The sequence below is a fragment of the Lethenteron reissneri genome, chromosome 10 (assembly GCF_015708825.2).
Source record: "Lethenteron reissneri isolate LAM-NWPU_2019-01 chromosome 10, ASM1570882v1, whole genome shotgun sequence".
In the NCBI taxonomy this organism is placed as follows: domain Eukaryota; kingdom Metazoa; phylum Chordata; class Hyperoartia; order Petromyzontiformes; family Petromyzontidae; genus Lethenteron; species Lethenteron reissneri.
In genome coordinates, this window is record NC_083788.1 from 13,268,388 (window position 1) to 13,278,780 (window position 10,393).

At 54.6% G+C, this 10,393-nt stretch overlaps 1 protein-coding gene across 1 annotated transcript in view; it reads left to right on the forward strand.

Moving 5' to 3' along the window:
• The window catches only part of INTS1 (integrator complex subunit 1), a 33,040-nt gene extending 22,655 nt beyond the window's left edge, over nucleotides 1-10,385 (forward strand). Inside the window, exons 34-47 of the mRNA XM_061548848.1 lie at nucleotides 374-518; nucleotides 1,090-1,220; nucleotides 1,758-1,845; nucleotides 2,274-2,587; nucleotides 3,377-3,512; nucleotides 4,279-4,412; nucleotides 4,579-4,777; nucleotides 5,306-5,433; nucleotides 6,060-6,175; nucleotides 7,011-7,121; nucleotides 7,996-8,066; nucleotides 8,803-8,894; nucleotides 9,385-9,494; nucleotides 9,618-10,385. Coding sequence (XP_061404832.1) covers nucleotides 374-518; nucleotides 1,090-1,220; nucleotides 1,758-1,845; nucleotides 2,274-2,587; nucleotides 3,377-3,512; nucleotides 4,279-4,412; nucleotides 4,579-4,777; nucleotides 5,306-5,433; nucleotides 6,060-6,175; nucleotides 7,011-7,121; nucleotides 7,996-8,066; nucleotides 8,803-8,894; nucleotides 9,385-9,494; nucleotides 9,618-9,733 — 1,891 coding nt within the window. The 3' untranslated portion in view covers nucleotides 9,734-10,385. The remainder of the gene's footprint in view (nucleotides 1-373; nucleotides 519-1,089; nucleotides 1,221-1,757; nucleotides 1,846-2,273; nucleotides 2,588-3,376; nucleotides 3,513-4,278; nucleotides 4,413-4,578; nucleotides 4,778-5,305; nucleotides 5,434-6,059; nucleotides 6,176-7,010; nucleotides 7,122-7,995; nucleotides 8,067-8,802; nucleotides 8,895-9,384; nucleotides 9,495-9,617) is intronic.
• Nucleotides 10,386-10,393: the final 8 nt, after the last annotated feature.

The window sequence follows — 10,393 nt, forward strand, 5'->3', positions numbered from 1 at the left end:
AGCGTCGCTCCCCTTTGGCTCGTTCTAACACACGAGCACACAAGGACAAAGATCCCCCGTATAGCCTTAACAGACAGTTGGAGCAAGTGCTGTGAGCGAGAACCTGTCACACGAGGGGGTGGGTGGCCAGCATCATGCCCGACACACACAAGTTTGTGCGTACTTGGATCGTTATTCAAGTTGACGGGTCCTGCTCTGTGCTGAACCCAACCTTTTAAAACCTTCATTACCCCCGATTGGAGATTTCTGTGTTTGCGCCAAACCAATAATGTACTCGCGTTATCGCTTAAAAAAACGGATATCAACGACGCTAGGTCGTCGCGCGTGCTGGCTGGTTCGTAATGGGAGGCGTGCCGGCGCCCCGCTCTGCCAGGCCCAGCGTGGAGCTGTCTCCCGCGGGGCTCTTCATCGACTGGCTGGAGCTGCTCAACCCGGAGGTGATGTCAACGGCGCCGGCCACCGCGGCGTCAGCTATCACCATGGAGCCCCAGCTGCAGCTCCTCTTCACCAGCTCCAAGGTGCGTGGGATGGCGTAGAGGGTTCATGACGGTGACGCCGGTAACTCTCTAGGTTCCTGTGTCTGGATCCAGGCAGTACCGACAGTGGAATTGGTTTCACAGTTAATTTGGTGTTTCTAGAACTGTGCGGCCTCTATAAATAACGACGCGGTTTAAATGCGTGTGTGCTAACGGACAGCAGGAAGGCACGACTCCCATCATGCCTTGCGTGCATGTCGTGTGACCACCACAATACGTGCACAATGCTTCTCGGTCTTGTCTAAGCCACATACGTGTAGCCATGTTATTGCTTAGACCATCAATTCACAAGGGTTAAGTGTGGCCGTCCTTGATATTTGTTTCCAGGCTGCGCACATTTTCCCGTTCTCATAAGTTTTTTTAATTTACATGAAATGGTAGATTTCAGCAGACTAGCATGAAGCATTTACCTTGCTTTTCAGCTGTGCAGTTAGGAAACCCTCGAAGGGATGGTGTCAGACGATGCCTACGCCTGTCAATGAACGTCCAGGCAGCCGTGCTGCGGCAGGGTTAATGACGCTGCTGATGACGTCGCGCTCGTCGCTGTGTGCAGAGCGAGAGGGCGGACGGCGTGGGGCTCTCCTCCTTCCGACTGCACCTGCTGTCGCTGCTCACGCACCAGTCCAACTGGTGCACCCTGCACCGCACCGTCGCCGCCCTGCTAGCGCCCGCCTCCACCATCAGGTACCGCTCTTTGCGTGTCTCCCCATCTGTATTGGGGGGTGGGGGCGTGGAGCGGTGGCGCAGTTGAGAAGCCCACCCATTCTTCACCAACAAATACTGAACGAGCGTGGTGAAGTGTGGTTGAACTCCCCGTAAAAGCCGACATGGTGTGCGCAGGCATTGGTCCAGCTGTGGCTTGATGGAAGGCTACTTTTTTTACGATATTCATTGTATACGGCTTCTTGTTTGTTAAATTTTGTCTACTCCGTTAGCCTAAATGTAACAGCATATCTTGTCCTTAAATTAAAACACATTGCTTCTTATACATGCCACTATGCGTGGATAGTAAGCCTTATGGATCGACATTTAGTGATGCTTCGTTACATGCCAACACTGATAACGATGATGACTACAATGATGGCAATTATGCCGAAGATGACGATAATAACGACCGCGATGACAACAATGATGTATAATCGTTACGACGACGATGATGATGATAACGATGGTGACGATGATGACAACAATAACGATGATGACAATCATGCCGCCTGGCAGCTACAGCGCTGGTGCGGTGCTGGACTTCCTCTGGGCCTGCACACGCATCCCACGCCTCTGGCAGGGCCGGGACATCAAGACGCCGCGGGTAGGCCCGGTCGCATCACCTGAGCTAGAGGGGACATCGGTGCCCAGGTTAAACGTCCACGTTTACCCAGAGATGCGCAACCCAACAAAACAAACGATTCTTCTCCCGTAGGTGTGTACCTACTCGGCCCAGTGTTCCTGATGTTCTGATTAATCTGGAAAAATAATCGAAAAATCAGACCTAAATACGAAATCTTGAATCAATCTCTGTTGAGCTTAGAGTTTTCCACTCGTATGCATATCTTTTTCCAATTTCCCTCCACACTAAAGACATTAAGTGAATGAACCAGACATATCATGGCAGGACCCTTCTGAAAAAACCCTCGCGTGGGTAAATAAAGGACAATCTAATTACTTAACAATATTCGACCGAGTCATGTGACCGCTAATGCCCCCCTTCCCACCCCCCTTCACCTTTCCCCATCGCAGAAGCGCTCTGCGGAGCGCGTGCTGCGGCTGACGTCGTCGCAGCTGCTGCGCCTCGTCGACCTCATCGTGGAGGAGGCGGCGGAGAAGGACGGCGAGGACGGCGCGGCGGGGGCGGCGCCACCGACGCCGGCGGGGGCGGCCGAGGGCGCCGAGAGACGGGGCGACGGGGCCGGAGGGGAGTCGCCGGGCGAGGCGGGGCTGAGCTCTATCCAGGCGCGGCTCCCGCTGCTGCTCGGCTGTTGCCAGGGCAACTCGCGCCTCCTGGCGGACGTGGCGCAGCACCTCATCGCTCGGGGCAACCAGAGGAGCGACGGGTACACAACCGTCACCCCTCCCTCCCTCCACCACCACCACCACCGCTCCTTCTCTGTTGTTATTAGAGGCTGTGCCGTGCATTGCCAAAAGGCTTCTGGCCTGTGAAATACAGGTGGATTTTATTGTGATGCATAATGTGGAGGTAATACAGGACTTTGTGCGTGTTGGTTGTATAGTGTATAGCAAAAGAGGGTTGTGAGGAAGTAGGCCAATGGATGTTGCTGGATTGAAAAAACCCATTCAGGAAGAGCAGAGAGGCCGTCTTCAGTATCAAGAGATGGGTGTTTGAGACGAGTAACGTGTGTGTTTCTGTACAGGTAGGAAAATTGGATTGTAAGAAAGAAAAAAATACATTTGGCACTTGAATGCAGTTGCGTATGGAGGTTACAAGGAATTGCACGGCAGATAGGGTAAGCAACTTATTAGTTCTGAATAGCATATGGCAGCAATTGCTCCGGATTGAGAGAGGATTGTCGACGCATTCAAAAAGAAGAAGCTTGCGATGGGTGGGACGCATGTGTAGGGTAGAGGAGGGCAGGTGACCCCCGCAGATATTGGTGTGGCACCCAGAGGTCTGCAGCCAAATTGTAAAGTGGCGACGAGATTGCGAAAGCAGTTGTCAACTTTGCAAAGTAGAGTGTAGAATCCAGCAAAAGCAAGGAGAAGCGGTGGCCGCGCGAATTCTGATGGCATTGCTTTCGGATGACCTCGTGGACCTGAAGGACGCTTGTGCCCAGCTCATCCATCGTTCTCGCCGTGTGCACCCCCACCCCGCGCGTGGCACACAGCCGGGCTCCCGGCTCGCTCTGCTCCTCGCTGCTGCTGCAGATCTACCTGCAGGCGCCCGAGGTGGTGCGCTGCGCCACGCTGCCCGACGCCCTCCTGCAGCACGCCGCCGGCACCGTGCGCGGCCGGGCCTGCAAGGTGCGGCACGGAGAGGGCACGCGCACACACGCAGCTTTCCAGTGGGAGGGGGGGAGGGAAGTGGGGATGGGGGCATTAGCTTTAGACGTAGATGGCTGTCGCGACCGATATTATCCATAATAAAGGTTTTTTTGGGTTAAATTGCTTAAATATAATTGTGTCGTTAAACCCGCCACAGCCATTGAGTAAGGTTTGTCACGTGAACCAAACATGCCTATTAGTTACTAGTTCAGCACACCGGTGTGTTGGAGAGTAAACCCACAACATTTATATTTTGAGTACAATCTATCGCTGATGATTACAACCAGCATCATCAGGTGATGATGGGGGCTGAACTAGCAACTAATTGGCATGTTTTGTTTACGTGACCAACCTGACTAATTGGCTGTGTCAGGTGGTGGTGGGTTTAACGACACATTTATATTTTAACGATCTAACGATCTTTGTTATGGATAATATTGGTTATAAAACCCTACGAGTCCACGTTTTCTGTACTGCCTCGTGGTGGGCCAGGTAATGGCACCTCAACCCGCCCCCCCCATGGTAAGTGAGTTTTGCAACATATGTGTGATCCGCCAACACCCTGTCTGAATTGCAGACGTGCACCATCACCGCCCGACATCTGATAAAAAACGTCAAGTCATTTCTGTCTATCTTGGCCAGAGCACAACAACTAACGGAGCTCGCTGCGTGTGTCTGGTGCGTGTGTGCGTGCGTGTGTGCGTGCGTGTGTGCGTGTGCCTGGTGCGTGCGTGCGTGCACCTAGCTGGACGCGGGCCTGCACCGCCTGTGCACCTTCCTGGTGGACGTGTCCGACAGCCGCGCGAGCGAGAACCGGGCCAACGATGCCAACCTCATCCTGCGCAAGATGGCCGTCTCACACCCCTTGCTGCTGCTCAGGTGGGCCTGGCCTCCTCGCCCTGCTCCCCCCCACGTCGTCACGTGCCTAGCAACGTAGCATCGCGTTCTCCCAACCCGGCGCTTACACCAAGGTGACATCTCCCTGTCTCTCCTGACCCCGCGCACCCCCCGCCCGCCCCCCTTCTCCCCTGCATTGCCCGTGCAGGCACTTGCCCATGATCGCGGCGTTGCTGCAGGGCCGCGCTCAGCTGAGCGTGGGCCTCGAGGTGTGGCGAGTGGCTGGCCAGCTGGGGCCCTTCTCCGCCACGCTGGGCCTGCTGCAGCTGCTGCGGCCGCTGGTGTTCGGCCGCGAGCACGCCCGCGCGTTGGCCGACGTCCTGGGCACCTTCGTCACGCTCCTGCAGGTCGGTCCGGTGGGGGGGGGGGGGGTGGCTGGGCGTTTGGGGTCAGACGGCCGCACGGTCAGTCAGGATGCACACGGGGTCCATCGGGTGAGGCCTACGGCAATCAAATCATCCGAAACGCGTTGGGCCACGTCGGATCTGGGAAGCCAAACAAAGCCAATCCTCGTTAAACACTTGGATGGGTGACCGCCAAGGCTTGCCAGACGTCGTAGGAATTGATTGCTGGGTTGCGAGTTGTTGCCTGGAGGTGGCATTGCTCGGTGTCATCACATCTCTCTGGGTTTTTTAGTTTCCTTCCACGTAAAGCGTTACAGTTCGTCAAGTGTTGGTGAGGCTTTGCCATCTCGCGGTCCATCAGACTTTTGGTTTCCATGGAGCTATCACACAGTGCTAGGTAAAGCTCCTCCATATTCAGACGTTTTGTCAATGTACGGTGGCAAGTGCTCATACCAAACTGCGGGTAAATTCCGGTAACGCCAGCATGCTGATAACCACGCGGTGCGTGTGCGGTGCGTGTGCGGTGAGCAGAACCTGGGCCGCTGTGTGCGGCAGCTGACGTCGCTGGTGAACCGGCTGGTGCAGTTCGTCCACGGCTACGTGGCGCATGACCCCTGCAGCGCTCTCACCTTCCTGCGCACCCACGCTGCCGCCCTGCAGTGAGCAATTCCCCGTGACTCTGCGAGTCCGAGCGATTCCCTGCGATTCCCCTTGACTCGTCGTGATTTCCCTTGCTGCCCACACCCCCGGCAAACACCGCCAGCCCTCGATTGTGGCGTCACACATGACGTTCGTACGAATGCCACCAGCGGACATTCGTGAAAGTCGTAGGACTGGCAGCGACCTTGAGTGTGGGTGGGGTTGCCTGTGTGTGTGCGCTCGTGGGTTTGCGGGTGTTTGTGCCTGACCATTGTTTGCGCGTTTGCTTGCGTGCTAACGTTCTTGTATGCGTGTGCACGCGTGCACGTTTGTGTACCGGGGAGCTGCGCCACAGTGATTCGGCCACCCGAATTCGATTCTATGGCACGTCTCGCATTCGTGACGAGTCTTATCGAATACCGGTCTTGGGCCTCTCCTAGGTCGACTCAACCTTAAATGAGTACCTGGTGCGGTGTGTACACAATCGGTACTCGGGGGAGACGCAGGCGGCTGTGCGCGGTGCTGATCACGACACCGCTTCGTGCGTCGGCCTTCGCAAGCTGCTCGGCAACAGCCCTTGTCCCCCCGCGGCAGTCGGTCTCTCTGCGGCCTTGTCACAGAAGGACCCTTTGTCTTGGGCGTGCAGGCAAGTGGCAAGCGACTACAGGGACCTGACCCAACTCAAGTCGCTGCTGGCCGGACTCTCCCTGCCCCCGCACTCGTCATCGGGCACCGACCGCCACTCGCTGCTCTCTCAACAGGGTTTGGATACGCAACCTCGCTCGCACGTCGATGGCTGCAGCGATGGCCGCCCTGAGCGTTGCCGCGCTCTCTCTCTCTCTGTCCTTGCCAGCAGTCTTCCGTGCATCTTTAAGCGAGCTTCCTCGCGGCTTTTCAACGTTGCGCGCGCACGTGTGCACTGTCACACCCTGCAGTCGCACACGCGCATTGACACACGTACACATGCTTTTATGCACACACTCGAATGAACTGGTAACATACGGTTGGGCGTCTAGATGCTGTACCGTGGTTTGCCAGGAGAAGGCAGTACAGCAAAAATTTGGACTCGCATTTTCTCAGGATGCTCGGTCTCCTCCCACATATAAACACTAACGAATTGGTCGATAACACCTTCATATCTAGGGGACCGCAGAGCTTGCGGAGTTGTTGGAGCCGGCTCCCTGCGTGGCTGCATTCCTGCTTGTCTGTGGTTCCTCGTGCCTCCCTGAGATTTGAGTGAATTCTGTGCGCGTAATAAGTTTAAATTATTATTATTAGTGCACGCATGTATATATGTGCGCACACTCACACGTATGCATCCATCCATCCCTCGCTGTGTGCCGGCTCCAAGTTTGGAGGTCGACTGTCATTGTACGGCAGCTCCCCTTGCTGAGTGCGGTCCACTCGTTATTGTCAACCTCCCACCAAGTCCGTCTTTGTCACCCCCTCTTGTCCTTTGGCCTTCGCTTATAATCTCAAGAAGAACTTTTCTTTTGGCCGTGTGACTGTGTAATTGTATGCGTGCTGCCCCCTTCATTGCCAATGCCAGCGTCTGCGTGTGTGTGTCTGTATTCGTGTTGGCGTCTGGCGCGAGCAGAAGAGGCGAGCAGTGCCCTGCCGCTGGTGGGCATGAGCGCCACCCACGCGGTGATGCCGTCGGAGATGGCGCCGTACCAGCGCCGGCTCACCGATTGCCGGGACACAGAGGGTGAGCCCAGGGGGCAGCGGTGTCGATTTAAATCCACATCCAGTCCACCACTTTGCATCAGCCGCTCTCTACCCATGTTTGTGTCTTTGTGTTTGTGCGTAATGTGGGGAGCGGTAGTGCAGCGGTTAGCGCAGCGCTGCGCTACGAACCCGGCAACCCGAGTTCGATTCCCGCTCACGGCCGACACCATTGTGACGTTTATGTAAACCGGTCCTGGGCCTCTACTAGGTCGACTCTGCTTCAAATGAGTACCCTGTGTAAAACATCGCCACTGGGGAGGCAAAGGCGGCCGGGCGTGGGTGCTGGCCACCCACCCACCCACTCGTGTGCCGTGCCGGCCTTCATAGGTGCTCGCTAGCAGTACTTTCCCAAAACAGTCTGTTAAGGCTATACGGGGGACCTTTGTGTTTGTTGCAATGTGCTGGATGCTTGCAAAATTCTGAACTGGATTTTGTCCCTGATTGCCCCTGGGGTCCTGGTCACTCTTTTGGAAGACGACTGGATCCTTTCCTGCGACCAAATCACCCTGGATGCTCGCCTGATTTCGTCAGATCTCAAGCTCAGCTGGTTATTCCTTGTATGGGGAAAACTGCCTTGGAATCACCAGGTGTTGTAGGCATTGGACTGATGTAGCGAGGAGGTGGCGGTACAGAATGAATTCTACATCTGTGCGGAACCTTTTGAGTTTCCCATCCTCATTGCTCCAAGCTTTCTCCAAATGAAGCCAAACACTCACGGAATTTGCCCAAACGTCCCTAGTGCAGACCTCTTACGGAAGAGGCTTCAGCACCCCAGCAATGCTCTCCTGGATACGTGAATAACATGACAAAAGTATCGATGTCCTTGTGACTCACGCTTTATTATTGTCCTGCAGATATTTTGGAAGCACTTGGCGACATTGACGAAATGTCCAGAAGGAAGGAGGAGATCCTCAAATTTTTCCAGGTAGGACTGGCGCACAGTTTCACAACTCCCTCCACTCCTCACCTGTGTTCCTTTCCTCAGGTTGCCGTGATCTGTGGTTACTGCTGTGTCCCCCCCTCGGTGTGAAACTCCGTACCTTTGCACATCCTCAATATCAAATGCACTCTGACTTTAAAGAAACATCTAAAGGCCTATTATCTGTTTCGGCGAGGCTTGTCGAGCAGCCCTGAGCCTGGCTGCGCGCCTCCGAGTTGTTGACTTGTCTGCAAAATCTGGCACGTTATAAATATTATTATTACTGCGATCTATATATCGTATAATGCAGGGTTCACGACAGTCGTATCTTCCGTTCTGCAAAATGTCGTAATATTCTCACAAAGCATGTCATCGACAAGTTCAGTGAGTTCTAAAGGAATTAGTTTTACCCATTAAATGAGCGCTTTGCAAAATGTTTCCTGGAGTCATGATGGCATGCTGGTTATTGCCACGTTTCAACTACATTTTGTTTATCCAGGTAAGGGAGGACAGAGTCGCGTATTCACAAGTAACCTGGGTCACCAAAATGACAAAAGTAAAAACAAAGTAACAGCAAAAAAAAAGCAAATAGCGTTCAAGACAATAGCAAGAATAAAAGCATCACTCGTCACGCAGCGTGCCCCCCCCCCCCCCCCCCCCCCCCCCCCCCCCCACTCGCTCTTGTGCCCGGACTCTGGACTGTGACGGGCGCTCGCCAACGGCGCTGGCTTTGTGCGTGCAGGCCGAGCTGCAGGTGCTCATGGGCCACGCCGACGAGGCGTGCCGTGACCTGGCCTTCACGCTCGCCATGAGGAGCGGTCGCCACAGCCCCCGGTGAGGAAGCGTCGAACGCCAACGCTAACCGTAACGCCAACGCTAACCGTAACGCCAACGCTAACCGTAACGCCAACGCTTCTTCCTTTGTACGGCTGATGTAGATGCATGGCAACAATGACACTTTCACATTGAGGTGGTTAAGCCAGATAACTGCATCACGGGTAGCGGAGTCGTGTATCGCTAACCATAATCTGAACCCTAAGCGTAACCTGAGCCATAGCCCTCACCTTAACCCAAGCCTTACCTGAACCAAGACTCGAGCTTTAAACCAGAACCCGAACCCAAACACTAATCCGATCCTTAAATTCAACCTAAACCCATGCCCTCATTCTATCCTGAGCCCGAGACATTAGCCTGACCCCGAGCCTAACCCCGAGCCCTGATGTAGCTGGTTTAGCGGAGGCTGATGCGAGTAAAAGCCACGTCGCGACGTTGACCCGCGTGTCCCGTGCTCCACCCATACCACCGCCCCTGTACCCCACCGCAGCTGCGCTCCAAGCTTCCTGCCCGCGTACCTCTACTGCCTCGACAGTGACAACTTCGACGTGGTGCAGACGGCACTCAGGAACCTGCCCGAGTTTGCCGTGCTCTGCCAGGGTGAGTCGGCGCCTGCCGTTTCCCGCTCCACTCGCGCCCCAACCTACACAAGCCCACGCTCTGTCCACCACGCAGGTTCAACGTTTCGGTGTGCGTGTGCTCCTTGTCCGCTTGCGCGCGTAGAACACGTGTCGGTGGTGCTGCACCGCGCGTTCCTGGCCGGCGTGTCCCACCAGCTGGACACGAGTCCCGTGGTCGCCGACGCCCTGCAGATGCTGCGCATGGAGATCTTGGGCTGACGTGTGGGGGGACACGGTACGAAGGGGGGGGGGGGGGCCCTCTTGCGTGTACAGCTGCCCCTCTCGCGTGTACAGCTGCCCGGGATGTCTGGTCTTTCCAGTGACCGATTTCTCTGTGGATTATCGGTTCAATTACTGGACTGATTGGTGAACACGGAAATAGTTGTGGGGGGTGTGTAAGGTTGCTTTTGTAGTTGTGGCCAGTTAAGTCGAAGCAATGGCACTGAAATTTGTGGCTCAACACGTCTTGCGATGACGCCAACACGTCTCTCTCCGGCACGCTTTCTCCCAACTTTCTTGGCTCAAGTCTGTGCCTTGCTCCACTCTGTCATCCCCACCGTTATAGTTTGTAAATAGCTAGGCTACTTTGTAAGAACAATTACTCACAACCACATCTCGTTTTTATCGGCTTGCTTTTGTAAACACGGTCCTGCGTGATAGGAGTTTGTGGAATGTTCATAAATTCGGTGTAAAAAATAAATGTGAAGTTTTGCTTAAAATGTGGCCAACAATATTTTAATGAAAGAGTCCTATATATATAAACATTAATGCCAGGTGTGTTTAGAATGAGAAAAACATGATTTCACTTGTTTTTATTGCCCAAGAGGGCATATGTTTAAAAAAAATTCGGCGACATGTCAACTTTATTAATTTAGTTTA